At 42.8% G+C, this 27,133-nt stretch overlaps 27 protein-coding genes across 27 annotated transcripts; 10 read left to right on the top strand and 17 right to left on the bottom strand.

Annotated features, from left to right (window-relative positions):
• Positions 1-29: 29 nt before the first annotated feature.
• Positions 30-719, top strand: Eint_081380 (GATA binding factor 1-like protein; the record flags this gene model as incomplete). Its single annotated transcript, XM_003073384.1, has 1 exon — positions 30-719. One exon carries the CDS (start codon positions 30-32, stop codon positions 717-719), a length of 690 nt encoding a protein of 229 aa, XP_003073430.1.
• Positions 720-915: 196 nt separating this feature from the next.
• Eint_081370 (uncharacterized protein) lies at positions 916-1,338 on the top strand (the record flags this gene model as incomplete). The annotated part of the gene is made up of 1 exon (XM_003073383.2): positions 916-1,338. One exon carries the CDS (start codon positions 916-918, stop codon positions 1,336-1,338), a length of 423 nt encoding a protein of 140 aa, XP_003073429.2.
• Positions 1,339-1,344: 6 nt separating this feature from the next.
• Positions 1,345-1,728, bottom strand: Eint_081360 (glutaredoxin-like protein; the record flags this gene model as incomplete). The annotated part of the gene is made up of 1 exon (XM_003073382.1): positions 1,345-1,728. One exon carries the CDS (start codon positions 1,726-1,728, stop codon positions 1,345-1,347), a length of 384 nt encoding a protein of 127 aa, XP_003073428.1.
• A 101-nt stretch (positions 1,729-1,829) lies between these two features.
• On the bottom strand, positions 1,830-2,576 carry Eint_081350 (uncharacterized protein; the record flags this gene model as incomplete). Its single annotated transcript, XM_003073381.1, has 1 exon — positions 1,830-2,576. One exon carries the CDS (start codon positions 2,574-2,576, stop codon positions 1,830-1,832), a length of 747 nt encoding a protein of 248 aa, XP_003073427.1.
• A 47-nt stretch (positions 2,577-2,623) lies between these two features.
• Positions 2,624-3,487, bottom strand: Eint_081340 (longevity assurance protein 1; the record flags this gene model as incomplete). Its single annotated transcript, XM_003073380.1, has 1 exon — positions 2,624-3,487. One exon carries the CDS (start codon positions 3,485-3,487, stop codon positions 2,624-2,626), a length of 864 nt encoding a protein of 287 aa, XP_003073426.1.
• Positions 3,488-3,645: 158 nt separating this feature from the next.
• Eint_081330 (uncharacterized protein) lies at positions 3,646-4,875 on the bottom strand (the record flags this gene model as incomplete). Its single annotated transcript, XM_003073379.1, has 1 exon — positions 3,646-4,875. One exon carries the CDS (start codon positions 4,873-4,875, stop codon positions 3,646-3,648), a length of 1,230 nt encoding a protein of 409 aa, XP_003073425.1.
• A 181-nt stretch (positions 4,876-5,056) lies between these two features.
• Positions 5,057-5,356, top strand: Eint_081320 (DNA-directed RNA polymerase I subunit M; the record flags this gene model as incomplete). The annotated part of the gene is made up of 1 exon (XM_003073378.1): positions 5,057-5,356. The coding sequence occupies one exon, from the start codon at positions 5,057-5,059 to the stop codon at positions 5,354-5,356; it is 300 nt and encodes a 99-aa protein (XP_003073424.1).
• Positions 5,357-5,418: 62 nt separating this feature from the next.
• Eint_081310 (uncharacterized protein) lies at positions 5,419-5,685 on the top strand (the record flags this gene model as incomplete). Its single annotated transcript, XM_003073377.1, has 1 exon — positions 5,419-5,685. One exon carries the CDS (start codon positions 5,419-5,421, stop codon positions 5,683-5,685), a length of 267 nt encoding a protein of 88 aa, XP_003073423.1.
• Positions 5,686-5,721: 36 nt separating this feature from the next.
• Positions 5,722-7,401, bottom strand: Eint_081300 (ATP/ADP translocase; the record flags this gene model as incomplete). The annotated part of the gene is made up of 1 exon (XM_003073376.1): positions 5,722-7,401. The coding sequence occupies one exon, from the start codon at positions 7,399-7,401 to the stop codon at positions 5,722-5,724; it is 1,680 nt and encodes a 559-aa protein (XP_003073422.1).
• A 168-nt stretch (positions 7,402-7,569) lies between these two features.
• On the top strand, positions 7,570-8,526 carry Eint_081290 (type II protein farnesyltransferase subunit beta; the record flags this gene model as incomplete). Its single annotated transcript, XM_003073375.1, has 1 exon — positions 7,570-8,526. The coding sequence occupies one exon, from the start codon at positions 7,570-7,572 to the stop codon at positions 8,524-8,526; it is 957 nt and encodes a 318-aa protein (XP_003073421.1).
• A 74-nt stretch (positions 8,527-8,600) lies between these two features.
• On the top strand, positions 8,601-9,923 carry Eint_081280 (uncharacterized protein; the record flags this gene model as incomplete). Its single annotated transcript, XM_003073374.1, has 1 exon — positions 8,601-9,923. The coding sequence occupies one exon, from the start codon at positions 8,601-8,603 to the stop codon at positions 9,921-9,923; it is 1,323 nt and encodes a 440-aa protein (XP_003073420.1).
• Position 9,924: 1 nt separating this feature from the next.
• Positions 9,925-11,013, bottom strand: Eint_081270 (developmentally regulated GTP binding protein; the record flags this gene model as incomplete). Its single annotated transcript, XM_003073373.1, has 1 exon — positions 9,925-11,013. One exon carries the CDS (start codon positions 11,011-11,013, stop codon positions 9,925-9,927), a length of 1,089 nt encoding a protein of 362 aa, XP_003073419.1.
• Positions 11,014-11,065: 52 nt separating this feature from the next.
• Positions 11,066-12,133, bottom strand: Eint_081260 (chromatin assembly factor 1 subunit P60; the record flags this gene model as incomplete). Its single annotated transcript, XM_003073372.1, has 1 exon — positions 11,066-12,133. One exon carries the CDS (start codon positions 12,131-12,133, stop codon positions 11,066-11,068), a length of 1,068 nt encoding a protein of 355 aa, XP_003073418.1.
• Positions 12,134-12,201: 68 nt separating this feature from the next.
• On the bottom strand, positions 12,202-14,367 carry Eint_081250 (coatomer subunit beta prime; the record flags this gene model as incomplete). The annotated part of the gene is made up of 1 exon (XM_003073371.1): positions 12,202-14,367. The coding sequence occupies one exon, from the start codon at positions 14,365-14,367 to the stop codon at positions 12,202-12,204; it is 2,166 nt and encodes a 721-aa protein (XP_003073417.1).
• A 62-nt stretch (positions 14,368-14,429) lies between these two features.
• Eint_081240 (uncharacterized protein) lies at positions 14,430-15,320 on the bottom strand (the record flags this gene model as incomplete). The annotated part of the gene is made up of 1 exon (XM_003073370.1): positions 14,430-15,320. The coding sequence occupies one exon, from the start codon at positions 15,318-15,320 to the stop codon at positions 14,430-14,432; it is 891 nt and encodes a 296-aa protein (XP_003073416.1).
• A 63-nt stretch (positions 15,321-15,383) lies between these two features.
• On the bottom strand, positions 15,384-16,658 carry Eint_081230 (uncharacterized protein; the record flags this gene model as incomplete). The annotated part of the gene is made up of 1 exon (XM_003073369.1): positions 15,384-16,658. The coding sequence occupies one exon, from the start codon at positions 16,656-16,658 to the stop codon at positions 15,384-15,386; it is 1,275 nt and encodes a 424-aa protein (XP_003073415.1).
• Positions 16,659-17,075: 417 nt separating this feature from the next.
• Eint_081220 (uncharacterized protein) lies at positions 17,076-17,381 on the bottom strand (the record flags this gene model as incomplete). The annotated part of the gene is made up of 1 exon (XM_003073368.1): positions 17,076-17,381. The coding sequence occupies one exon, from the start codon at positions 17,379-17,381 to the stop codon at positions 17,076-17,078; it is 306 nt and encodes a 101-aa protein (XP_003073414.1).
• Positions 17,382-17,513: 132 nt separating this feature from the next.
• Eint_081210 (uncharacterized protein) lies at positions 17,514-18,860 on the bottom strand (the record flags this gene model as incomplete). The annotated part of the gene is made up of 1 exon (XM_003073367.1): positions 17,514-18,860. One exon carries the CDS (start codon positions 18,858-18,860, stop codon positions 17,514-17,516), a length of 1,347 nt encoding a protein of 448 aa, XP_003073413.1.
• Positions 18,861-18,944: 84 nt separating this feature from the next.
• On the bottom strand, positions 18,945-19,598 carry Eint_081200 (uncharacterized protein; the record flags this gene model as incomplete). Its single annotated transcript, XM_003073366.1, has 1 exon — positions 18,945-19,598. The coding sequence occupies one exon, from the start codon at positions 19,596-19,598 to the stop codon at positions 18,945-18,947; it is 654 nt and encodes a 217-aa protein (XP_003073412.1).
• Positions 19,599-19,662: 64 nt separating this feature from the next.
• Eint_081190 (RNase P subunit p30-like protein) lies at positions 19,663-20,379 on the bottom strand (the record flags this gene model as incomplete). Its single annotated transcript, XM_003073365.1, has 1 exon — positions 19,663-20,379. One exon carries the CDS (start codon positions 20,377-20,379, stop codon positions 19,663-19,665), a length of 717 nt encoding a protein of 238 aa, XP_003073411.1.
• Positions 20,380-20,417: 38 nt separating this feature from the next.
• On the bottom strand, positions 20,418-23,213 carry Eint_081180 (putative WD40 domain-containing protein; the record flags this gene model as incomplete). Its single annotated transcript, XM_003073364.1, has 1 exon — positions 20,418-23,213. One exon carries the CDS (start codon positions 23,211-23,213, stop codon positions 20,418-20,420), a length of 2,796 nt encoding a protein of 931 aa, XP_003073410.1.
• A 63-nt stretch (positions 23,214-23,276) lies between these two features.
• Eint_081170 (uncharacterized protein) lies at positions 23,277-23,651 on the bottom strand (the record flags this gene model as incomplete). The annotated part of the gene is made up of 1 exon (XM_003073363.1): positions 23,277-23,651. The coding sequence occupies one exon, from the start codon at positions 23,649-23,651 to the stop codon at positions 23,277-23,279; it is 375 nt and encodes a 124-aa protein (XP_003073409.1).
• Positions 23,652-23,745: 94 nt separating this feature from the next.
• Eint_081165 (uncharacterized protein) lies at positions 23,746-23,976 on the top strand (the record flags this gene model as incomplete). Its single annotated transcript, XM_009163622.1, has 1 exon — positions 23,746-23,976. The coding sequence occupies one exon, from the start codon at positions 23,746-23,748 to the stop codon at positions 23,974-23,976; it is 231 nt and encodes a 76-aa protein (XP_009161886.1).
• Positions 23,977-24,033: 57 nt separating this feature from the next.
• Eint_081160 (60S ribosomal protein L23) lies at positions 24,034-24,474 on the top strand (the record flags this gene model as incomplete). Its single annotated transcript, XM_003073362.1, has 1 exon — positions 24,034-24,474. The coding sequence occupies one exon, from the start codon at positions 24,034-24,036 to the stop codon at positions 24,472-24,474; it is 441 nt and encodes a 146-aa protein (XP_003073408.1).
• A 73-nt stretch (positions 24,475-24,547) lies between these two features.
• Positions 24,548-25,438, bottom strand: Eint_081150 (putative short chain dehydrogenase; the record flags this gene model as incomplete). Its single annotated transcript, XM_003073361.1, has 1 exon — positions 24,548-25,438. The coding sequence occupies one exon, from the start codon at positions 25,436-25,438 to the stop codon at positions 24,548-24,550; it is 891 nt and encodes a 296-aa protein (XP_003073407.1).
• Positions 25,439-25,609: 171 nt separating this feature from the next.
• Positions 25,610-26,554, top strand: Eint_081140 (uncharacterized protein; the record flags this gene model as incomplete). The annotated part of the gene is made up of 1 exon (XM_003073360.1): positions 25,610-26,554. One exon carries the CDS (start codon positions 25,610-25,612, stop codon positions 26,552-26,554), a length of 945 nt encoding a protein of 314 aa, XP_003073406.1.
• Positions 26,555-26,596: 42 nt separating this feature from the next.
• On the top strand, positions 26,597-27,130 carry Eint_081130 (uncharacterized protein; the record flags this gene model as incomplete). The annotated part of the gene is made up of 1 exon (XM_003073359.1): positions 26,597-27,130. The coding sequence occupies one exon, from the start codon at positions 26,597-26,599 to the stop codon at positions 27,128-27,130; it is 534 nt and encodes a 177-aa protein (XP_003073405.1).
• Positions 27,131-27,133: the final 3 nt, after the last annotated feature.

Here is a 27,133-nt window from a genome sequence, read left to right as displayed (position 1 = left end):
AAACAGATAGAATAGATGTCACCCTAAGAATGTTATCCAAACAAGGCTTTTGCAGCAACTGTAACACCACAGCTACACCTTTATGGAGGAGGGCAGAGGATGGAAGCTATCTCTGTAATGCATGTGGACTTTACTACAAGATACACGGGAGGAAGAGACCTACAAATTTCAAAGCGGATTCCGGAAAGTCGAGAGTAAGATGCAGAAGAGTTGTGGAGGAAACAGGCAATGGCCACAGAGCGACTGGATGGACTCTCCATGAGCATCGAAGCGGAGTTCAAGACCAATCCAATATATACCAAGAGGAAAACCAAAGGAACTTGGGAGCAAAGCCATCAGATTACCAAATGAAACACGATGGCTTCAAGCGGAATAGAGAAATTATATCGGTAGATTCTGATAAGGATGTGTTCTATGACGACTTTGGAGGACCCAGGGACGAAAGAAGAACACTTTCGGGGAGTAGAGGAAACTATAGACACGATACAAACACAGCCGCAACGTCCTTGATTAGGAGGCACTTCGACAAAAGACCTGGGAAGATTCCACAATTTATGATTGGATCGGAAGGTAAAGAAAAGGTATCAAATTCGGAGGAGCGAGAAAAGGACGCCATAGAAATGCAAACAAAAGAAAGAGATGAGCACGAGATAGACTTGGAGGATTTTGAGGTGATTGCAGTTAATGCTCTCTTGGATTTGTCCCGTGAGAGGATTTAGCATGATTTCTTAAGAAGCCTGTATTCATTAAATAATAAATTAAACCAGTCTGATCAAATCCGTTTAAGAGTAGGAGTTTCTTATCTGTTGACTCAACTCCGTAAGGTGATAGATGTCTTATCGATTTTATTGCGTTTTAGATATTAAAACATTGTATGAGAAAATTTATTTAACCCCAATTTCCTTATTAGGAAAGATGAAATCTCTCCACTTTTTCCATTATATTGCACTGGTTGTAAGTGTAGGAGTTGTATATACGAAGACAATGGAAGTCACAGGGCAAAAAGCTGTGGGGTTTGAAGCTGCCAAACGTACAGGTGGGTTTGAGACGAGTACCATAGGTGAGAAGCTTAAGGGACCTGGAATTGTTGCGGTGCTTGAGCAGAACTGTAATCAAAGTAGACAATTAGAAGATACTCTTAAGAGCCTCGGCGTGCCTTATCAACCGTTCTACGTGGAGGAGAATCTGGATCTTTATAGCACTGCGATTTCTAAAAACGGCGGGGAGATTCCTTTGTTGTACGAGGACGGGAAGAAGGTTGAAAATGTTGTGGACTTTTTAAAAAAGTACAAGGAGGAGCATACAAAAACAGAAAACAAAGATGCAAACGAAAAATAAAGGACTTTACTTGATCTTTGATCTAAAAGAAGCTTCATAACTACCCTCTGTAAACAGGGGGGATTGGTCAAATGGGGGAAGTTTGTGAATAGAAAGATCTTTGAGCTTTTGATAGCCTCCTTCGATAAAGGTTCCATTGAAGAAGAAGACAGGGAATGTACTCTGGTAGGTCTTCGCGAAATTGTAGGGCTTGATCCGCCCGTCTACCGGGATAATCTTACAGGAAATGCCCTTATTATACAGCAGCTCCCTTGCTTTAATACTGAAAGGGCAGAACTTTTTGATGAACAGAACACATTTCTCTTCCCTTATGATCTTTTCGTAATCAGTATCCTTCTCCGAAATACTCCATTCTATCTCTATCCCTTGAATTCCATAAATTAACAACATAATCAAGAAAATTGCTTTCATTGTTGTTTAACTCATCTCAGGTTATATATCCTTCTGTTTTTTGTCTGTTTCAGAAGTTTGATGTCTCCCTGTTCTTTGTTTCATGACATAGATTGGGTTTCCACCGGCTTATTACTCCTCAAAATGCTCTTCAGCCTTGATCCATACTCCATTAATCGCTCATATGGAATCTTCTTACATGTAAAAAGCTTTGAGTATTCACAGAACATTATCATGTGTAGCCCTTTATCTCTTTTCTCATTGTATTTATCAACTGCGTCGCAGGGATCTCTATATTCAAGAATTTCCTCCAGGAAATATTGCTTTTCCCCTGGACCTGTCATTGAAAACCCTCCATTCCTGAAGTTGAGGTTGTAGTATAAAGAAAAGGCAAGGGCCATATCTCTATCCTTTGGATCCAAATGTAAGACCACCAAGAAGTCTCCGTTCATTCCGTAATGGCTATTCAGAGAGTCTAAAGCATCCTTCAGGATTCTTTTTGAGTATCCCTTTCCTCGATATTTTTTCGAAACATACATTGTGTAAAGCAAAACAACACTTCTCCCCACAGGTTCTTCATCTACTATCATGTAGAATGTCCTTCTGACCAGGAACACCGACGCAACCAGCTCTACTCCAATCTTGTATTGGAAAATGTCCATTTCGCCTCCATTGTGAAATATGAAATCAAAGGACTCTGGATCGTTTCCAAACTCTCCTTCTGCTTCGTTGTAATCGTCCATTATTTGTTCGGGAACCTTTATTCCCTGCTCGTCACAGAAGTACTTCACAAACCTGCAAGTCTCTATTGCAAGTACTAGCTGATACACCAAAAGTACCATGATCATCTACCGAGGGGCAACCCCACCTGAATATCTAACCTGAACTTGTGTGTTTACTTGCACTTGATATGAATGGAAGAGCCCTGGGGCTTGACAGATCTAATGTCTTCAAACTCTTCTTTGCGAACAATCTTCTTTATCATCTTTAGAATTATCCAGAACCATATAACATGCATGCATACCAATCCTTGTAATAACACAGAGATAAAGGTCAGGACTCGGCCAAATTCATGTTCCCATATGGTGATGCATATAGGAAATGTAATAAGAGGTGTGTAGATTCCTATCCTAGAAACAAAAAAGACCCCGGCAAAGCATATGAATATGTTTGTGGCCAGAGGCTTATAACGAATGTAGTTTATAAGTTTGCTGATTTCTAAAAATGGGTCTGATATGTCATGTATAGCTATGATGATAACACCCGGGCGTAGCAGGTCCTTGTGATAAGACAGAAACAGAAGAAGCATAGTCACAATGTGGTGAGCAACCATCTGCAGGAAGTCTTTATACATATGCTCACTAAAGAGATAAAATAGCTCAACAAAGTAATATGTAAACTCCAGATAATAATAGAATAAGACTTTAGAAGGAGTCCTGTGAATCCCCCAAGTTCCTATGAGGTTTTCCATGGTGTAAGCTTCTGGTTCACTCCTTATTACAAAGTATCCATAAATCGATGTGAAAGAATAAAACAAAGCCTTCCAAAGAGAAATAGAGAACTTCTTCTTTCTCTCAAACTCTAAACTCTTTTCCATACCAAATCTCTTGATTAAGGTAGACGCCATAGGGAGAATCATCAAATTCTTAACCATCACAATCATCAGAGAAAGAGCCATCAGGAGATATATGTCTCGAGGGAATGCAAAGTGTGTGTTGAAGTCTCTTTCTCTATCCACTGTTATGGTAGGAAACCTCATCGTTAGTCTGGAAGATCCTTTGTTTTGAGTTTGTAGCTCACCAATCGGGATTCTGGGTTGAAGCTTATCCAACAGGTCGTCTGGAGAAATGGGGTGTAGTCGAATACATTGAAAACCTTGACAGACATGACTGTACATCTTTCAATTTAATAAGCTGTTTAAGATCGTCCAGGAAGTAACTCGAGTTTAGATGTTTTCATCGGAAGAAGAATTCTAAACATCCGAGGGTGGATGTTATACACCGGATCAGAAAAAACCCCTCCAGAGTCAAGGTATCTTGTTCTCCCGATTGATGGAGGTAGTTCTCTCGGATTGTATAGAATGTCCTCCAGCGGTTCGATGGTTTCCTTTGTTTTCTTAGGTATGATTTTTTCGATATGCTTGAGATTCATTGATGCTTCAGAAAACCTTGGATTGGCCTCTAGGGCATTTATGAAGGCAATCTTTGCAGATACAAGATTTCCTTGCCGAAGGTATATGCATCCTATAGAGTTGTGCACCATTCCACAGATGGAATCTGTTTGAATAACCTTCATATACTTTCTCAGTGCATCTGTGTAGTTCTTCTCCATGTACTTTATCCTTCCGGCTAGATACAGGAGATAAGGATCGTCAATAGTATCACTATCTTCTTTATGCCGCTTCCTTACTCTCCGAAAGTTCCCAACCTTGAAGTCTATCCATGCATGGAGTCTCGAAACCATAAGGTTGAGCTTTCCTTCCTTCTTTATCCTGCTCAAGATCTCGATTGCAAGGTCATGCTTGGACTGCATCTCGTAAAGGTGTGCCATCTGGATTTGAGCATAGGGATCATAGGTATCCGATACGGGATCGTACAAGATCACACGGAAGACATTGATCGAGTCTTGAAGTCTGTTCATTTTCTTAAGACAAACACCTGTTCTAAACAAAACTTCATAGCTCTTGTACTCCTCTACCCCCAGCTTATTCAGAAGTACAAGCCAGGGTCTTTCACTTGCATAGTCTCCTAAGGCTTCGTAAAAAAGCGAGATTCCATATATCAGAAACTTGTCTTTGTATTCTACCTTGCCATATGCCTTCACAAAGTTCTCGTAGCTCTTATCTAGCTCACTTGTCTGCAGACCTATGTGCCCACTTAGTACACATGCCTCGTAAGATTCCTCCTCTAATTCAAACAACTTATTTGCAATAGTCTCTACTTCATCTATATTTTTGTTTTCTATATGGTATTTTCCTAGACTATATAGAGCTTCAACATTGGAGGGATTGGCTTTAAGAGCCTCTATGCTGCACATTGCCACTTCCTCCAAGTCCAGGTGGATATTTCTAGATTTCTTCATATCTCCCTCTTTCATTTTTCCATCCATGCTTCTACCTATTTTCCCACCAATTTGAACTCCCCCCATGTTTAGGGCAGGTTCCCCACTATTTTATCTCCAGAAGGTATCTATTAATTTCTAGATTTTCCTATTCATGCATCCTCCACATGAAGCTGGCCGTAGGTTTCACTCCGCACTGACGCTCTGCTCCAGCTGCACCAAATCTTCATTTCTTTCCATATAAGATTCTTCAAAATCTAGGCCCAGTATGTTTTGTATTTGTGGAACGTTAATCTATATCAAATCCAACAGCAGCAAAGTGGAATGCCTCCGATGCAAGAGAGAAAATAGTATCGAGATGATAAAGCCTGTCTTCACCGAAATTGAAGTTCAAAGAGATTCTCATATAGAAGTCATAGAAGTGGAAGGTGCAAAGATAAAGCATCGATGTCCCGGGTGCGGTGCTGAAGAAATGATGTACAATACAGTGCAGCTGAGATCTACCGACGAGGGCCAAACAGTCTTCTATTCCTGTGAATGTGGATACAGGCTCACAGTCGAATCGTAAGCGCTTCTTACTCGTTACTACCTGCTGCATTTCACATTTGAAGCGGCAGAGAATGACCCCAAATGCAGGAAGCCAAAAGTATACCGATGGCCAGAAGTTTGCTTTTACTCATGTTTATCTCTACATGTGTAACCAAGATGTATACTTCCATATCTTTCTTGGAATATGCAACTCTCCAATGCATTTTGGCCTGTTTGTTTATTTTATCTGTGTCGGTCTACGGGGCATTCAGGATAAGAAATCGTGATAAGGAAAACAAGTCCTATATGGAAAGAATTGCACGCTATGGCTTTTTCAACTCCTCTAGCAAGGCCGAAGGCCATATTTGAAAATCATGAAGAATAAAACAGTCTTGAATTGTGCTTTTAATCTACAGCTTTTGAAGGCTCGGATGTTTCCATACTTTTCTTGGCCTTCTCAGTCATATCGATGTCGACGTCTCTATTGTGTAGTACTGCAGAATCATAGGATCTTGACAGATAGATGATTGCTTTTATCCACATAACAACAAAGATGAAGATGATTCCCACAGTTATGGGTGTTGCCTTTCTAAGGTCCTCGGTGTCTAAGGCTTCGAACATCAGTAATCCATATATGGATCCTATTGATTTCCCAAGCTTTCCAAAGATCCCATCGTACACACTCTTGAATCTTGCCCGGTATGTGGGATTGATTCTCATCCCAAGCTTCTCCTTACAGATGTCAAATGCAGAGTACTTTGTGATCTTCAGCAAGGACATGAAGATTATCCCGGAGTAATTTTCAAGAATGTAAAGTGGCTTTCCTCTTGGAAAGAGGCTATTTACAATTCCAATTCCAGACTCTTCCATACTGGTGTTGTAAAGTGAAGACCCCAAGAAAAGAGTAATGGCCAGAAGCGTCACAATCGGCGTTATGACCCCAACAAGAAGAAATCCTCTTGTCTCAACATAGCTTGAAAAGGGCGACAAGTTGAGACATATGACCACTGTCGAGGTAAGATACTGGTCAATTCTATTGAACTTTCCGGAGTACTTGCCCTTCTCTTCATTGAAGTATTCTGCAGCAACCTTAACTCCGACTTTGAATGTAGACTCGATCATGTTGTAGGAAATGTTGAAGAACAAGACAATGAGAGACATGGCAAGAAGTAACTTTGACTGCGACATGATCTCAAGGCCCTCTGAAAAAGACACGTTGGGCTTAGCTTTCTTTCTTCTTGATCCGGAGGAGACGATGAACAAGGGCTTTTTCATTGCCACTCTCTCAAGATATATCTTCAGGAAGATCACCAAGACCACAAGAAGGCCTTGGGAGATGAATATTCCCGAGAGTAGAAACTGATTTTGTTGGTAGGCTAGTTTTTCTCGAAGCTTGAAAAAGGCTCCAGCCACTGTTGCAGAAAGAAACAACGACACGTTTGTGATGATTATGAGAGGGGGAATAAACCTCGAAAACTGTTTGATTGTGCACGATTCATTCAGAAAACTCAGGAAAAGATAGGACAGGACAAGGCTTCCCCACATCTCGGCCGAGATGAAGACGATTGTGGCAAGAGGCTCATTTAAGGTCAGAAACATCGATTTGAAGACATTGAGGCCTCTAGTGGACATCTTCCCGTCAACAAACATGTCACGGAAGAGAAACTTGGAAGGAGCAACTTGCTCCTCAATCAGAAACACAACACCACAGAAAAAGAACAGAGATGCAAATCCCCCGCAAAAGATGGAGAAGATTCGCGACACCGTCTTTGTCCCCAGCATATATTGTATGAGGAACACAAGGGCCATGGAAACAGGAAGAATGTAAAAGATCTTGATGAACAGTATTGTTGTAGGCTCCTGTCTCACCATCACAAACATGTCCTTAAGAATCCTCATGAACGAGTATATGAAACCAATTATTCCAAACATCAATCCCAAAACAGTGAATTTTGTGTACTCTACTTTTGCTACCCTGAAATATCGAAGAATCCCTCGCCTGCTGTTAGCTTCCTCTTCTATCTGGTCCTCTGTGGGAATATCTGGATGAAGAGGAGTGTGATTGTTGCTTTCAACTTCATTCATCTTTGTTTTTGTTTTGATTGAATGTAAATACTTTTAAAGACATTTCAATCTTTATCAAATCTCTGTACCTGAGTCTACAACAGATTCAAGAGGGACCAGACTCTGCACCTGTGTCTTTTCTTTTAAGCAAAGCAGTTTTTAAGGAAGACAAGAAATTTGGGCCCTGGAATGAGTTTAAAGGTTGATGAACACTGTTCTTTTATCCAAAGTATGATAGACACAAAGAACTTCCTGTATTACTTGACGGAGCCATACAGACTCAGCACTATATACTGGTCTGTGAACTCCCTATCGATGTTGGGAAGGGAGGAGATGCTAAGAATGAAGGACCGAATAATCGAGTATGTAATGAACTGTAAGAATGACGATGGAGGGTTTGGAGGATGCAAGGGATACCCTTCCAACATAACAAGTACCTTCCATGCCCTGCAAATACTCTACATCTATCGCATAGCTTACCGTGACAGGAACACTGCTTTATTTATATCAGGACTGCTGCAGCCGGAGGGATATTTCTACAATGACAGGTATGGAGAGATAGACACCCGAATCAGCTGCTGCGGAGTCTTGGGGCTGCAGTTACTGTCTCTTTTGGAAAGGGGAGATTTTGATCCCGAAAGTTTGTCTAGGCCGGCGTGCAAGGTGTTTTTGTCGGAGGTTGGGGTTGATTTGAAAGCTATTGTTCAATATATTCAAAAATGTTACAATCTGGATGGGGGATTTGGGGCTGTTGAGGGTGCTGAATCTCATGCTGCACAAGTGTTCTGTTGCCTAAGCACGCTAAGGTCTCTTGGGGCTTTGGAGCTTGTCGACAAGGAAAGTATCTCTAGATTTATAGTCAAGAAGCAGGCAAGATCTGGAGGTCTTTCTGGAAGGGTGAGCAAGAAGGAAGATGTTTGCTATTCGTTTTGGGCATACTCTTCTCTTGTGCTTATTGGAAAAGAAAATTGTGTGAATCAAGAGAGGTTGGAGAATTTCATATTGTCCTGCCAAGGACGGAGTGGGGGATTCTCTGATAGACCTGGAGACGAAGTTGACTTATATCATCTCATGTTTTCTCTGGCCGGGCTCTCTCTACTTGGATACAAAGGTCTTAAGAAAATCGATCCTGGTTTTGGATTATGATAGCTTCAAAGAGAGCCAAAATACAATAAACATTTGTACCTTTTGATGAATATCTTTCACACAATAGATCCCTCATGGCTCTCATAAAGGCTAGGATCTTCAAAAATGTGAAGGACGAGTGGGAAGACCTATGCACAGGAACAATACTCTACATTGCAAAGAATTGTATCTTTGTCGAGGACGATAGATCTGAAAGGTGTATTGAAATATCTCTTTGCCAGAAGCACTGTGGAAGATCGGAAAAAAACGTTGCAATTGTATATGATGATTTTGAGGAATATGCCATCTGTTTTGAAGGTGAGGAAATTAGAGATAGTTTCGCTGAATTTATGGAAAAGACCTTCTGGAGCCTCGAGGAATTAGATAGGGAAAGAGAATGCACTTCCTTTGGAAAGGAGGTAAATCTCTTTGCAGAGCTTCTCGGCATCGGGAAATACGCAGACAACTCTGTATTTGAAAAAATGCTTGAAAGTAGGGATGGAGTGTTGGAACTTCTGAAGATGGAGAGTCTCCATCTGTTTAAGATGTTGCTTAAGAATGGAGAGAAGGTTTTTGAACTGTTTGAGGTTCCTTCTAAGAGCAGAGTCACCCCATATGGATTTTATAGGGAAATCATAGAAAAGAATCTTGGTGGCTCTACTGCAAGGACCTTCGAGGACTTCCTCATTATCATAAACAGGCAAGAATTGGCAAGAAGCGAGAGCAAAATAACAGAAATGTCTGATGAGGAGATAAGGGACCTCCTCAAGAGATGCAGTGGGAACGGGTATAAGATCGGAAGTGTGGAGACGTATCTTGAGAGAATCCACAGACCTAAAGAAAACATCTATCTTTTTGAGACATTCTACTATCTCTGCTTTATATTCCGAGAGAAAATGTCCGAGGCTGTAGACTTTAAATACATCCTCTCCAAGATCAAGGATCTGGTTAGCAGAAAGCCCTTGGATGATAGTCTTTTGTATGCACTCGAGGGACTGTACATATTACTGGATGTATGTAAGTCCGAAAAACTAGATACATTCTACACGGAAGTTTTTAACCTCCTCGGAATTATGGAACACCATCCAGATTTCCAGAACCTTTTGCTGTACCTGCTTAATAACCATGGATTCAGGGCAAGAGAATTTCTCATTAACACTGGGCTGATGAAGAAGATATTTCTGTCCGACCACAGAGATGGTGTAAACGAAGTGTTTGTCTCCAAAGTACTCCTTCATACTGTGTCTTGCAGCAGTAGATTCACACACAGGTACTTCATAAGAAACGATTTATTTAAGAATGTTGCTAGGATGTACAAGAAAAGAGAAAAGGATGCTGTCTACTCCATATTCCTCCAGGCTTATTCCAAGGCAGATGGCGACATGAAGATATATCTCGATAGATACATGCAGAACTAAACTACTTCAGAAATATCTGAACCACATCTTCATCTTCTAGCATGTGTCCAAGCCCGACCTTCTGCGGGCTATGTTTTGCACTAGTTCCCCAGACCAGTGCATATTTGAAACCTTGCAGAAAATCCTTGTGGATCTGAACACAAAGATCCCTCACTGTTCCTCCTTCCTTTATCACCACAGGGTTGTCTAAAGCCGGGGGTATTCCCTTCTTCTTTGTGTAAACCCTTGTGAGCTTCAGCTTGGACCAGATGTCTTCAAGCAATGCATCGATATTCCAGCCTTTTTGGCAGCTTATGGGCGTACTGTTGGGACATTCTGCAATCTTGTTGAAGTCCTCCAGAGAAAGTTCGTCTATTTTGTTGTACACATACAAACAATCTATATAGACGGCAGATCCGCTAATCAAGTCTATGACATCATCATCGCATACATCCTCTCTTATAAACATCTGGCAATTGTTAATTTTGTACTCCCGTAGAATGGCTCTTATTGTATCTTCAGTTGTCTTTGTGAGCTGCAATGTTACCCCGATGTTTATTCCTCCATTTGCTGTATATGTGAGAGATATGTCAGGCTTCTCCTTGTTTAATCTTATGCCCATCTCATATAATTCGTTTTCAAGAATCTTCCTGTCCTCATGCCTTCGGGGATCAAGAACCATTAGGATCAAGTCTGCTGTTCTTGCAACACTTATCACTTGCCGTCCTCTCCCTCTATTTTGTGCAGCCCCTGAAACAATTCCTGGAAGATCTAGCACTTGGATCCATGTGTCATTCAAGCACATCTTTCCAGATATGCAGTCTAGAGTGGTAAACTCGTGTTCTGCTGCTTTACTATGGGTCCCTGTGATCTTTGACAGAAGAGTTGACTTTCCAACACTAGGGAACCCAATAAGAACAACCCTAGCATCTCCACTTTTCGAGACCTCAAACCCATCATTTTTCAGAGACTTGGTCTTCGGCGCATCCAGCTCATGCCTGTATCTTGCAAGCTTTGCCTTAAGAATCCCAAGATGATGTTCGGTCTTCTTGTTCTTCTGGGTTCTAGCCATCTCCGCCTCTATCTCGTTAATCTTGTCTTGGATCCCCATCTAGGGGCTTGTCAACCAGTTTGCAAATATTCGCCACTAAATCCAAGCCCAGTCATCTTTTCATGCTCAACGATGACAGAAATCCGTCCAAGGAACACAGAAAGCAAATTCCATCAAACACCCATCCATCTGTTATGGTCATAAAGGAAATGTTTTCTACACAGAACTCCAGCTTCTGATCCGCAAACACATACAAGTTCTTCTTGGTTGCAATAAACACCTTATTTTCATCACACATTATTCTCAAAGGTTCCGAGTCAAAGGGTCCCATTGTTCCATACATGTGCTCCATTCGGAATGGATAGTGAAGTACAGCAACAGTGTTGGATTTGCAGCATGCAAGATATAAAAGTTTCCCATCTGGAGAGTATGAAAACCTTCTAAAGAAGCCTCTTCCCGCTGTAAAGAGCCTCTCTCCATCAACATATTCCATTTTCTCTATTGCAACAAGCTTGTCGGTAAACACAAACGTCCTTCCCGTGCGGTCTTTGCTTAAAGATGTTAGGACTCCAAAGCGATGGTTAAATGCCAATCCCTGTATTATATCTCCATGGCATTGTACCTTCTGCACCAACTTGGTAGATATCTCCTGGCTCCAATCTTTCTTTTTCTCATCCTCGTCCTTTGAAGCTCTCGAGTTGGAATGGTTTTCGTCCCCTCTAAGAGATTCGTTGTTCAGAGTCACCTGGTACACCAATATGTTTCCGCTGGAAAACCCAACAAAGAGATGCCCATTTCCCCAGACAAGCTCATATGCATCATCTCCATCAATCCTTCGGACTACATGCGGCTTTTCTCCGCTCCACAAGATGACTTCTCCACCATCGGAACAAGATGCTAATAGATCCCCTTGAAATCTGACACAATTAACGCTCCTGTGATGTCCAGAAAGTACTGTGTGATATCTTATCTTTATAGAGGAGTTGGCTGCCGTGGTATAACAAAAATCCTTGTTCTTAGATGCACTTTTTTCCACCCTCCACAGTCTTATATCCTTATCCCCTCCTCCCGTGGCTATAAACTCTTCATTCCCATGCATTGTGAATATGGATGCTTCCTCATGGAAATGCAAGTTGTGTGTGGTCACCTCTATCGGATACCATTTTTCTAGATTCTCCATCAGGGATCCTTCCTATCAGAATTTGTGTATCCCGGGTCCTGGAAAGAAGAACATAGCCACCGACTTATTTAATCAAGATAGTTCTTAGCAAACAAGGTCGAGAAAGGAGTTTTTTCCAGCAGTTTGGCACACTCAATATACTGTCCGCTCTTGAGGTATGCGAAGAATGCATGGTTCAGCCTTCCCTCTTTTTTACACTCGGATGCTGCAAGAGAAAGATTTTTCTTCGAAGATAGAATGTCTGAAAGGAGCAAGCTTACCCAGTTCCTCGACTTAAGAAAGCATTCAGATGCCTTCGGAAGCTCTCCGGCCCTGAGAAAGTATCTTCCAAGCTTGTCATACTTGACTATACTGTTTGCTTTTGAAAATGCCTCATCATACCTGTCCAGCTTGAGAAGAATCTCAAATCTCTGGTTGTCGTCTATGCAAAGATCTAGAGCATTCTCGTGCATTTCCAGAGACTCGAAAAATGCAATCGCCTTACTGCGGATCCCCTCCGTCACCTTGTATTCTTTCCCAAGTATTACAGATCTTTGGAACTCAAGAAACTCCCCATCTATCCTTTTGCACTCAATTGATTTGTCGCGGAGATAAAACAGAACTCCGTTCTCAACTCCGGCAATTGTGCCGTCAATAGATGAAAAATGATATACATATGGCTTGTCTCCCAGGATGAGATAGTATCCCTTACCATTTGATACAAAGTAGAAAACATCTTCTTTTGCACACCAGGATGCTACCGAATAGTACTCAGTCCCAAGATGTATTAATGCTTCCTTTATCCCTTCCTCTGGAATCTCAATCTCCTGTTCAATAAACCCGTTGATCACTTCATGGTCCACTCTGTAGATGCTTATAAATGCTCCACATGCAATCAGAAAGTCTCCGATCATGGCAAGATGGTCGGACGCATGACTAACAGATGACACGAACTCTCCAGTAGATAGGTAAATTCTCGTCTGATCGCAGACATTGCATCCTATCAACCTAGGACTTAGAAAAAACACTTTGCTGATCCCCTTGATGCTAATACTTCGGATCACTTCGGCCTTCTTGTAGAAGTTCACAACCTCTCCGTTTCTCACAACAAATTCATCATCCTCTATGAAGTGGAAATCTCTTCCCTCTCCGCCAAACTTGTTTCGAAATCCCAGAGATGAAAAGATCTTAAACTCTCCCTCGTTCCCAACTGCTATTGTCTTTCCACTCGGGGACACCTCTAACTCGTCGGGGTAGAATCCAATGTTATGCAACTCTTTGACCACACCTATGTTGTCACTCCTGGTACCAAACATAGACCCAGATGCAGAGTAGAATATTCTGTTCCTACTCATCCGAACAAGAGATGATCCCTGCCAAGCATTGATAAAGACAAGCTCTTCATCACACCCAACAATTATCCTTCCGTCCTTCTCCTTCACATCCCATACTCTTCCCCCTTGCAGCATAATCAGATCCTCCTGCTTGAATGTCTTGCTGTTCCATAGCCGCATGCTTCCATCCTCTCCACATGAAGCAAAAAGAGAGAAGCTACTAAACGGATACACCTTGTTGACATTGTTTGTATGTCCTGCGAGGGTTGTTATGCACTGTGTTGTTTGGAAGTCCCAAACCTTCAATGTTAGGTCGTCTGCCCCAGAAACCAGATAATCTCCACTCAGAAAGCATATACTGTTTACTCCAGACGCGTGTCCCTTGAACGTTTTCACACAATGCGGCTGTCCTATGTGCCATACCTTGATTGTGGAGTCCAGAGAGCACGATACGAACTTACTGCAGTCATTCGGGTAAAAACAAACATCCATTACAAAGTGCTTGTGTCCTGTGTATACCATCTTCTGAACAATCTCCTCTTCATATGTCCAGCTCTTCAGTGTCGAATCATCGGAGGCAGTCAAAAACATCGGTTCCTGTGGGTGGACCTCGATCTTCCTGATGAAGTCGTCATGCCCATGAAACATCTTGATCTTCCTGTACTTTCCCAGTTCGTATATGCTAACCTTTCCGTTGTCACTTCCCACAAGTACCCAGTCCATCCTACTCAAGATTGCACAGGTTCTTATCGGTTCATTACACACATGGATGCTGTTTATCATTCCCATTTTGTCGATGTCCCAAACCTGGATATCCCCAGAAAACAGCCCCATTATCCCTATCGGCTTGGTAGGATGCACCTGTATACTCTTTATCTTCGACGATCCAAATGTTTTCTGTATTGTCCTCTTGAATTTCATTTTGTTTACAGCCCATCTCCTAATCCATTTTTATTCACTACAATCTCCAGGGGCTTCCTTGCTCATTCTTCCAAGGACCCAGGCCCTTCCTTCATAAGCTCCTTCAACCCTTCGTACTCTCTCTCTATGAGATAAATCTTTTTATCTGCAAACATATAGATTTTCCTTTTGGAAAAGCACATCCAGTCCACATGACTAATCCCATCAAATTCATGAGTCCACGTGTCCTTATACCCGTAGAATCCTACAGTGTTTTCGCTTACCATTCCAATCACAAAATCATCAGACGTATCCTTAACCTTTATCATCTTCCATCCAATCGATGCTCTTCTTGTCCCTTCCATCACATCTACCCCAGACAATCTCATGAGATATGGGACCCCATCTCTTTTCACCGTACAAAACTCCCCCTTACTAATACTGATAAGGTCGAGAATTCCCTCAATATTCTTTTTCTTCAGATAGGCCTCATTCTTCTCTCCGCATACCATGCTACTCATGTTCCGAGTATCATATTCAACCACACACTCGTCGTTGATGCAATAAATCCTGTCATTTCCCCATTCTGCTTTCTTGCACATCTTTAGAGGCACTGCATCAATATTGTACCTGACACGGAGATCATAAAGTTTCACACATCCTTCTCCAACAGCTGCTAAACATCCCGTCCTGCTGTATGTATGCATCTTGATGCTATCTTCTTTATATGAATACACTATGTCTCCCCGGCATCTATCCCACACCCGTATTCCCTTGAACATGTCTGTGGTGGTGAAGCATAAATCATCAACAGGATAGAAGTTAACATCCTTCTTGAAATGATCTATATTCACTGTGCTTATTTCCGGAGCTATTATGTGTACTCCCCCCATCTTGTCCGAGGCAATTAGCGAATCTCCTGCCACAGACGACGAGTAAAAGCTCAAATCGCATAAGTAAACGATTTCCTCCATTCGAGGGCTTGGAGATCGTTCAAAGAAGAAATAGATTAAACAGATTTTATCTATAATATGTTTCTACTGCCTCTCCACTCCAAACAACAGAAAATTCACTAGATCTTCTAATTCTCCAAGTTCTGCATCTGTCTCCTTGTCTAGGAGTCCTGATTTCCTCATTACACCTGTAAGAAGACTTATCTGCCGATTTTGTACATTCACAATTCGGCCCATTCTCTTCATCTGATCATTCATCCCTAGGCCTTTTTCTCTTTCTCCTAAGGGAATGGCATCGCATACATAGAATCTCCCTTTTCTGTACTCTCTTGTCCCAAAAGATCCAACTCTTTCATCATCTCCTCTACTCCCACTCTCGCTCATATTTCTCCCGCTCTCCTCAGACCCACTTCCGCTTTCCGGTTCTTCTGTTCTCGGGGACTTTCCATTCCATGCCCTTGTTTCTTCCAACGTCTTGTTTTCGTCTCTTTTCATCTCTTCCAAAACAGTTCCCAGGGATTTGAATATCTCCCGAGGATTACTGGCTATTCTCTTTTCTTGGATCATCCTCCGTGTATACTCTTCAAGATCTTTTATCCCGACTCCATCCTCAAACAGAAGCGATGCAAGCCCGTCTAGATCCGGCGAAAGACCCTGGATATGTCCCAAGAATCCAGATCTCCCAATCCTGCCGTTCCAAGAATACATGACTTTCGACACTTCCGATACACCCAGAGCTAGCGACACAAAAATCCTTCTTAGATTTCCAAAGGACACCGACCCCTCGCACCCAGAATTAACCTTATCTCCCCCTGTTGTCTTCTCTTCACTCTTCATTCTTCCGTTCCACTTATCCAACTGCTTAACCATCGCCTTCATATTCCCCAATACAACATCTGCCCAGCATATTCGGACTTTCCCATCCTCATCAATCCATATGTATCTTGGCGACATTCGGTCCCAAAACCATCCCTCTTCCCCGTTCAGCTTCATGGCATACACCACTTGCATAAATACATAGAACACAAAGTCATCGCTCACAAAGATTTGGTTTCCAATCGTAGTATCCACAGGCCCAAGAGACATATGCCTCTGTACCACATAAATTCGGTTAGAGCTCTCAAAAACCCTCATCACCTTCATCACATAAGGCGAGTTGTTGAGTTCATGCTCTAGTAAAAAACCCATCAATAACGGCTGGTAGTACGAAGAAATCCCAGAAAGATCTGCCTCCTCAAGAATAACCTTTTCTCCAGTCACTACATCTACGGCAGAGCTTATCACAATCCTCCTGTCTCTCCGGATCTCGGTTATCTCCCTGTATCCATCCAAGCTCTCTGTCATTGTTTTTCTATGCATCTGTTTTTTAAACAAATCATTTGGAATAATTTATAGTAATGACACTTGATAAACCATTTAATCGATTCGCTCAAATCTACATCCAACAGACTTATACTCTCCGCAGAGAAATAGAGATCCATGCACAATGCTAGAAGCCTCTTTGTCCGCCGAGATATTGATCACTCCTCCATCACATCTTACACTAACTCTGCTCAGCAAATCAAGGCCCCCAAAGCCCCGGATAAGCCCGCTCACAAACTCCTTCAGAGCTCGGTCTTCGATCAGAACACCCTTTCTGCCAAAAACCCTAAAATTAGTTGCTTCCACTTACAATCTATATCGCAACTCCATTCAGCCGAGGGGTGTCCCGCCAAAAATCCATCTCTCAATACCAAATAGTAAATAAGTCCTTTAATGTATATCAGAGTCCAGTGATCACTCCTTTCTTTCTGCTTTCATACATTCCAGAGTAACTGCAAGCTCGCATTTCTCTGCAAACAGCGTCTCGTTCTCTATAAGAGCTTCAGACAACGCATTCTTAAGGTCGATGACCTCTTGGTTCTCTTTCCCTTCAATTATCTCCATACATTTCTTCAGGTCATACTTCAACGAATAGTCCCTGGTCGTTGCGTAGACACCCTTCAGGAAGTGGAGCACCCTTCCCTTGTCACTTTCCCCTTCCTTACTCTTTGTCTCCAGTCTTTTGGTAGCATTCGTTGTCTCGTTCAAAACAGGCCGCATAAACTCCCAGGATCCTGGATTTTCTTGAAATCCTTAGGCTTGGCGGGAAAACTTCCCTCCATCAGAACATAGAGAAAGGCCGTATTCAATTCTTTAATAAGATAGGTTTCAGGAAACACATCGTCTGCCAGATCACCCCTTCTTGTGAAACAGTGTTCGTGGAAGCATCATGGTAAGTGCGCTCCTACATGTATTATATTTGTCCTTTGTGTCAAAATGCAACTCAACCACCTTCTCCCCAACATTAATCCGAAGAAAGTTCTCTAAATATACCTTGTTACTCGTGCTTGGATCAAAGCTTGCATCCACGAGGTTTATTGTCCCAACAAGGCTTCTCGAATGCTCGTTAAATATAAAGATCATGTATCCATAGCATCGAACATATCTTCTCTTCCATAGGTTGGTACATGCCTTTTCAACATCTCCCCGGACATTCACAAATCCTCTAAACCATATGTTATAAGAAAACTTCTTCACCACCAGCCACTTGCTGAGGGACTTAAGGTCCTGAGGAAGAGGCGCAGGAATCAACCTAAGCTCATCGTCCGACACAAACGACAAGTAAATCTTCAGGCTCCATGCATCAGGTGCTCCACTTGTAAAAAAGCTTCGAATGCTTTTAAATAGATTCCTCGACACATAGTTGTCCCATGCCAATCTACTTTCGAGAAGATTGTTATGTATTGAGCGGATTCTACTTCCGTCAACCACAAGCACAGTTTCACACGACTTTACTATATTTCCAGACCTGTGGTACAGGAGAAGTATAAATCTCAGAGGTGTTCCATTGCTCTCGGCCTTGTTGATGGGGACTTGCAGCATCTCGTTGATTCCTATGTCCGGCTGCACTGGATATTTCTTTGTCTCATAGAAGATCCCCTTCGATTCAATCTTAATAGATACACTCTCCACCTCCTTCCTGGATGTCATGAACCTCTCGACCTGGTCTATATGAATAAACAAATGTCCCGGATACCTATTGATAATCACCTTCCCAGGAAGAGCCATACTTTCCTCCTTAACAAAAAGATGGCTTCCTTCCTCATGAAGTACCCTCCTCATTGGTGTCTGAGGTATAACAGTGGTCAATACACTGGGTGTTGCTGGATAGAGGGCTTGCGATGCTTTTACAGCATCTTCTCCTTCTTCCTTTCTGTTTTCGATATTCTCTTCCTTCTTCTCAGCCTCCACCTCTTCATCCACTGTATTTTCCCTATTAATCTCGGATACCTCAGGTACTTCCTCAACTTTGTCGTCTTTGCAGACTCTCTCACACACCATCTCATCAACATCAGAGCACTTTGAATTCTCCTCTTTTAATTCGATGCCAGATAGTTCTTCGTTAAGCTCCTGGAAATCGACATTGAACTTCCCTTCCGCCTTCTCTTCCTTCTTAACCTCACTTCTCTCAATAACAATACTTCTCCCAGCCCCTTGAATTCTACCTCGTCCTCTCATCCTGTTTTTTCTTGCTCCCATGCCTTTGGTTTGGATTCAGAATTCTATTTATCTCAGTAGTCACAGAACTAGAGATGTTTCAGAATCTCATCTTCAAGGAACCAATCATATCTCTTCCTTCATAACACATCCTTTTCTTATTCTGCAGGACCTGATCAGCCTCCCAGAGTTCTGCAGTATCTTCCTTCCACAGTCTCCACTCGTTCCAAGTCCTCCCAATATCTTTATAATGTCATGGGAACTTCTCATCTCTGTACAACATGACGCCCCGCTCCCAACCACAACATTCACTCCCCCCGTGATCTCCACAAGTTTTCTGGCATTTCTCATCCATACAACTTTGTTTCTCTGGCCATACATCCCACACACCAATGGAATCTCAAGAAATATATTTCTCTTCACAGCTTCAAAAACTTCGTCCTTTCCGAGACAGAAGCTCCTGGAATAATCAAATGTAATCACGTCTGGAGAAACCTCGAGAGCTTTCTTAAAGTCTTCAACCCCTTCTATTCTCACCGAAAGCACATCAGGATTCACCATCTTTCTAACTTCACTCCACTTCTCATTATCCTTGTATCTTACCTCTATCCTCTCATAGGCCTTCTCGTCCTTCCACACATCAAGAAGGGGACTGCTCCATCCTTCCAGGTTGTCCAAGCCAACAACAGTGTTTATGCAGATTCCATCCCATCCAAGCTCCTTTAAAACATCCAGATCCCCTCTTGGGCATCTGTTACTTACATTTACATCAAAGAACATCGAGCCTTGGAAAGGTAATCAAAAATACAAGTCTTATTAGTCGTAGACTTTATTTTGTAAAAAATCAATTTTTGTACAGAGACAGTACAAAGTCCCTTTTTAGGGCCCCTTCATCCACACTGTGCACAATCGAGTCTCTGTAGCAATGCCTTTTCATTGCACACCTCTTTAAAAGCCTCTCCGAGTTGAGCATCACTTCCAGTGCTCTTTTCTCCCCAAGTCCAAACATCTCAAGCATCTTAACAACATCTCTGACTTTCTTAATCTCCATGGAGCATTGGGCCCCACTGCTAACTACAATGTTCTTCCCATTTGTAATAAACAGCAGTCTCCGTACATTCCGGATCCACATGATGGTTAAAGACCCTCCTCTCAAGCCCTCTCTCATCGGTATCTCAAAGAATATGCCTTCCCTGATTGCCGTCTTGACAAGTCCGGGCTTAAATGGAAGGACTTTTCCACCATAGTCAAATGTAATCATATCTGGCTGATGTTTTATTATCTTATCCATTCCCTCTGTCCCGCTCAGCTTCACAACAAACAGATCATATCTCATTGCTTTTCTAAAGTCGTATCCAATCTGCTCTCCCTCTCCAAATACAATCTCCGCACGGTTGTAGTAACGCTTTGCCCCAGGAAACTCAAGAGATCCATGGGAAAGTCTTTCGAGGTCCTTGGGCCTCATAGTCTTATTCACACAAAACCCTTCGTATTCACTTTTCTCCAGCTCCTCGATATCTTGCTTTGGATAATCCAGACTAATATTCACGTCGTAGTACATCAGGGTAACCCCAGCCCTTGATTACATGTCCGCAACCCTCAAATCCTTCTTATAATCGTTCGGACCCCTTCCACAGCCTGCTGACAATGCTCATGAAGAACTGGCCCCAAATATAATGAGTTACTAACTGCCATGTCAAGATCAAACTCCAGTCCACCTATTGTCCGATATAAGTCGTGGAGGATCTTTTCTTCAATAATCCCTAGGTTGACAGTAGAAGTTGCATTCTCGTAGTAAGACGGATTTGACTCTCTTCTCAGGGTTACGTAAAGTCCTCTGTGCATTCTCCTTTGCCTGAGTACTTTTAACATCTCGGTCTTCATATCCCCAGGAAATAATGCCCTTGGAATTAACATGTCCAGCCTCTCAACCAGGACAGAAGTCCCTCCAGAATCAACTACAAGATGGATTCCTCGAACTCCAGACACCCTTCCTCGAGATATTATCCCATTTGACACAAAACTTATAAAATCCCCTGCCCCAGCATTCATCTGTTCTCTTAACAAGAGCACAGGAGATGATCCAGGATACCTGTAGTATCTTATCGAAAAGCTCTCGTCTCTAAGGCCCAGCCCCACCTTAAGAAATGGTGGGCTGTACCTGACTGCCTCAAGACTTCTCACTTCGTAGTATCCAGAGCATATTTCTTGCCCCTTAAACTTCTTTCTCCCATCAAACATTTGAAATTCTCTCAGGCCTTCGGAGTTTAGGTAAACAACATCTCCCGGCTGAGGTACCATACTTGGAGACGACAGCCACGATTGAACATACTGCCTTAGCTCCTGCTCTCCATGCCCTATCCCTCCAGACAATCCAATCACATATCGGTCATCACTGTTTTCTGCTAGTTCACTTCTTTCGCTGTCGTTAATACTACTACGAGGTCCTGCACAATGCTCAGCACCCCTCCTGTCCATACCGTCCCCTCCCTCTAGCGACAGAATGCGGATTCCGTTTTCTTCATCCTCCACAGCCTGGTCTCTATTGAATCTCCTTAACCTTCTTACAATTCCTGTTGGACTTAAATCGTTCTCAACATCCTCCGAGACCCGGGTGTTTCTTCTCAAAACAGGCACCATCTCCGAGGACTCATCACTGATAACAAGGGATCTTCTTACAGGTGCCCCTTTGTCTTCAAACAATATTTCTTCATCTCCTGTCATGTCTGTAGATTCCTCGTAAAACCCACTGGATGTGTCTCCCTCTAGGATGCTGCTGCTATACTCAGATATCATTGTCTGCTCCACAGACTGTGTCTCCCCAGGCAAGGGAATGTTCATGTACTTTTTTCGGAATGCTTCAAGACCTACAAAGTCTTTCACAAAGTGCTTTGATCCCAGATCCTCAACCTTTACACAGTCGTTGGACTTCTTTGTAATGGCATATTCCACTTGGAACCAATCTTCGTTCCTCTTTCTATCCGACTCATAAGTGGATTCTCTCCTGCACTCAACAACTCCATTCCACTCAGTAGAGTTAAGGTGGTCAAGGTCGGATTCAAAAAACTGCTCCTTCGGTGGCTTTGGTAGGAAACTCATCGAAAGTACCCTTACCACTCCTCTTTCGTCTCCAAACACAAAGAACTCTCCATCATTCGAAAACTGGCCATCATTGGCTGCAAAGCTCAGCATCTCCTCGTAGATCAGCTTGTCCATGCTATATATTCGAAGGCTACTACCGCAGAGGGCAAATATGTTCTCCAGAGGATGTGGATATGCAATCCCCATTTCCGGTATGTCTATTATGCATCTAAGCTCAGATCCCGCAAATATCCTTATCTTCAAATCAGTGCATATGCAAACGAGAAAATTGTCCCGGAGATAGCATATCCTCTCGATCGACTCGTTCTCCCCAATGTCAATCTTGGTGATAGATCTTTTCCAGTGTCCCTCTAACGACGTGTCCTTTGTTCTCCTTTTGAAGTTTCCCATTCCAGGATTTCCCTCTGCAAAGAATGTCCATTGGAATATTTGAGAGTCGCACGCTGCTGCTATCTTAAGACCCTTCTTCGATCCGCATATGGTATTCACCGGCATTCCATTTGTCTCAAGAACTATGCATCCATCGGAGTTCTGGGTGTCGAAGACAACAAGAAATGGCCACCATCCACTACACAGAAGAAACCTTCCCCCATCTGTAAAGCACAGGCCCTTGATGGACTCGTCAAGAAGACAAAGGTTTTCAGACTCAGACACTATCCTTCTCTCATCAAACCTGTATGTCTTGATAACACCCTTCGACAAAACAACAATCAGATTATAGGTAGATAGGTCGTCTGTGTCAAAAAATTCGGTAAAGACAATCTCGCATTCCAGTTCAAGCTGGAGGAGCATTTCAAACCTCTCCAAGGACCAGATGCTCAGTAATCCGTGGGAATCACACGAAACAAGGACTTTCCCATCACTACTAACACAAAGGTCGCTCACAAGGTTTCGGTGGCCTATGAAGCTGTATACCAAAAGCCCTGAGTAAATGTCCCAGAGCTTGATCATTCCATCAGAGCCTCCAGACATAAAGAATCTATTTCCTTGGTCAAAGCATATTCTATCAACCTGTCCAGAATGCCCGAGAAGCTCCATACTGCTTCTAAACATGTCTCCCATTCCATTCCATATGGAATTCCTCTTTCCCCACACCAGTACTTCCTGAAAACCACTCAGCTCCCTCCTCTTGTACTTGTAACTTCGTGCATACTCCTTAAAGTCCGTTATCTTTGCTCTCCTCAGCATCTCCCTCATGGCCCTCTCCAGCTCCTCGCTCCGGAGCTCGGAATCTCCCTTTCCTTGAGACTTCAGATGCTCGTAAAAAGCCACAAAGGCCTCTATGTCCGACATTCCAAGGGCTAATGGAGAGAGATTTCTCTAGAAACGATCAACTCACCAATCATGAAAAACATTTTATTTAGATTCAAGAGTATCGACTGTCTCCACAATGGAATCCCTAATCGGGTATATAAGGCCGCATTCATCACACGTCAGGCTTCCCTCTACAACATCGACTCCAAACAAAAGCTCCTTTATCCTTTCATCGTCGTCTGGATCCTCGACAAAGGATCCGATCTCCTGCTCCGAAAGTAAATTGCCAAAAAAGCCCTGTAGACTTTCAACAAGAAGTTTGAGTCTCTCTCCTCCATTCTCTGTAAACGTATGCTTGTTGAAAATCTTTGCATTTCCATCTATGCTGCTTCTCTTCACCTTTTCGCATCGAGGAACTAGTCTTGATGTAAACGAACATCTTTTGCACTTGAGGAGGCCTAGAAGAAACGGCTTCATCTGATGGGGTCTGCATATAATTGTTATCCAAGAAGTCTATCAAAGAGACTTTAAAACAGGGTAAATCCATCTGGGTTCCATCCCACTATACAGAATGGACACTTCCAAAGACCTTGAGATCAAAACGAAGATAAGGCTAAAACTCCTTGCCATAGATAAGATGCTTACTGAGGACCTTGGAAAAGAGGAGATTAAAGAGCTAAGGCAAAGAATATGGCAGCTCCTTGGAAGAAAGGAGGAGATGAAATCGGGAATATCAAGGCCAACTGCTACCACAAAGGATCTTTACAGGGCCAATGAAGCCTATGAGGGATACAGCCTCTAATGAAGTTCTAGGGCGAACATCTCTCTAGAAAAAAATTTCGACAGAAGCCCCGGAAATATGGCTGCCGAGAAGAAGACAGAAGTTCTTGAGAAGAAGATCTCAATAAAGCCCCGCAACAAGATAACAAGGGGTGTTCAGGTGGAGACTCTCATGAAATGTGCCGACAATAGTGGAGCAAAGATCCTCCGATGCATTGGAGTAAAGAGGTACAGAGGAAGGCTCAACAGGCTTCCTGCAGCAGCGCCTGGGGATATATGTGTCGTGTCCGTTAAAAAGGGAAAGCCTGAGCTCCGAAAAAAGGTGCATTATGCCATTCTTATAAGGCAGAAGAAGATCTGGAGGCGCACAGATGGATCTCACATTATGTTTGAGGACAATGCTGCAGTCCTCATCAACAACAAGGGAGAGTTGAGAGGAGCCCAGATAGCTGGCCCAGTCCCCAGAGAAGTTGCCGACATGTGGCCTAAGATATCATCCCAAGCATCGTCTATCAACTGACAATAAACCAGTTTTATTCTTGACGTGGTCTAAAGCTTTGTATCTTACTTGTCTTGAGTATCAGGACAGGAAATCATTTCACTTTCCGTTCTTCAAAGCTGGACTCATTGTTTCTCATCTCAAGCATTTCCTGTCTATTTTTATGGAGGACTAGTCTGCTCAGAAGCGGAGAGGGAATGCAAAGCATTAGAAGATACATAATAAAATGGGGAAAGTACGGTATAGACATCTTTGCCGACCCAAATGTGCCCAGGATCGATGATGCAAGTGTGTCCGAGGACGGCCTCAGGAACGAAGACTTCTCTCCATAGTCCTCGCACGATACATTCCCAACTCCCATATACTCTATGTTTATGTTATATCCAGACAACTCATAATAGAGAGAGTCCGACAAAGTCTTTAGGGCCTGTTTCGAGCATCCAAATGCAGAATACAGAGGTGTCGATGCTTCTGCCATCAAAGATCCGATGTTGATGACATACCCATATCCGCTGTCCATCATGTTGACAAGCACATGTCTTGTCAGAGACATCACCCCAACAAGGTTAGCATTCATGATGTCTTCTACAGTTTGCTCCACAAAGTATGCTGGGCTGTCCTCTATTGCACTTACACAGTTGATCAGAATTCCTATGTCATATCTTTCTATGAACGACAGGTTGGGGTTTCTTTTGTAGTCCACAATGTGCATGTGGCACTCGGTCATCCTCCCTATCTTTGCATGGAGTCTTGTGAGCCGGGACTCGCTTCTTCCAACAAGGAGAATCTTCATTCCTTTTTCTGCAAACTTCCTGGCCAGCCCCATTCCAACCTTTCCTGTTGCTCCATTGATGAGAACATACTTCTTCTTCAATCCTTCCCACACTTGATGGTTTCTACACTTCGAGTATATGTACTGGTATATGGTCGGGAGTATCTTCAACATCATGTATGACACGCCTAGATAAATTAGCTGGATAACCATTTCCAGGGCACTAGAAGAAAAATAATTTGAATACACTTTCGAGTTGCCAGAAGAATGTTAATTAAGTGTTTTGATTATTCTTCTCTTTGTACTTGTCTCCCTTGATCTGTTTCAAAATCTGTTTGAGCCATTTACAGTTACCACAATTCCCTTTCTCCAAGATAAACAAAAATGGACTCTGCCATCGCACCACTTCTGCTTTTTGCAGCAGTGCTTGTTCTTGGAGCCACTGCCGTAAATCTCATTGTGTTGAGAGCGAATAGCAGTCCGGAGGTCTCTGGCACAAAGTACATAGAGGAAATCCAGTCCACAAGAGCAAAGGGACTCATGTTCCTTCTTCTGGTTCTTGTGCTTACAAGCATTTATTACTTCCTTTGCACACAGAACTACCTCGAGGGAAGTCCTCCCAACTTTCTCAAGGTGATCCGCATGGACAGCCATTCCTTGAAGATGCTTGAGCTGTGTACCAGAAACATTCAAAAAAGCTTTATGTTTTATGCAACTGCCCTTGTCATTCCTCTGGTGTCATCGAGGAGATTCCGGGTGCTGGGTGTCGACGAAAAGGTTTCAATTGCATTTGTAAGGTACTATTCACTCTTTGGAAGTTTTTTGTATCCGTTTATCTTCCACGTTTCCAATGGATATGATCTTGGAGGTTATTTGGTAGAAGTTCTAAACATAGCAGAGAATTCCCTGCTGCTTTTACTGTACTTTGCATTGCTTCAAAAAATATGGAAGATGCATGATGTCCTCTCATACACACAGATCATCACCAAGTTTGAGATCGAAGAGGTTCTTGGAAGGGTCAGCCCCAAGATTGTTGGCATTATGGCATATTTGTGTGCGGACATGGCTTCCGGAGCATTTAGAATGGCAAGGATGTTTTTTCCTGTAGAATATGGCTTGGGAATTCCTACCAACTCGCTTGCAGAAACGGCCTTCTTCGTGGGGCTATGCTACTACTCGATTAAGTTCCTGGTTACCCCGGGGAACGGCATCTGTGAGTCTATCCAGAAGATGGAAGGCATAAAGAAGCATGTTGCGTCGGGTTTCTTAAATCTTGAACACAGGAGTGGGGACGATATGATGGATGTTTCCACAATTCCAAATATCTAACTCCATTGCAAACGAAACAAAGGCGGGGTTTGGAGACCCCTCATGGGGTTCCTGAACAAGTTGGTGATAACTGTGAAGAAGCCCACAAAGAGGTCGAAACAAATCTGCATGCACATACGTAGGATGCTGGAGCCTAATGTCACTGCCAAACTTAGAGACAGAAACACAACAGTGAAGTCTTATCTAGATGTTGCCGATGCATTGGAGCTATCTCACTTCATTCTGGTGGATGCAAGAGACATCAAGATCGGAGTCCGGCCAAAGGGTCCTACATATGTATTCAACGTAGTCGACTACAACCCGAAATACGTTAGGGTGGAAGAAGAGTATTACAAGAGCGATCCTTGCATTACGTTCACAGGAGAAAGCGACCTCAAAGGCTTGTTTCTATCTCTGTCGTCCCAGCCCGAAGCATTCAAGAGAAGCCTGCACTTCTACTTCGATGGAGATCTTATTCACATAAGGCATTATGCCATTCTCACAAAAGAGGAGGAAGACATAAAGGTTGGGTTCAATGAAATAGGGCCCCGGATCACAATGAAGCTTGTTAAGAAGATGGATGGGTTTTTTGAGTAGGGT

Source organism: Encephalitozoon intestinalis, chromosome VIII (assembly GCF_000146465.1).
Source record: "Encephalitozoon intestinalis ATCC 50506 chromosome VIII, complete sequence".
Taxonomy (NCBI): domain Eukaryota; kingdom Fungi; phylum Microsporidia; family Unikaryonidae; genus Encephalitozoon; species Encephalitozoon intestinalis.
The sequence above is the reverse complement of the archived record's forward strand: the minus strand, read 5'-3'. Positions and strand labels throughout refer to the sequence as shown.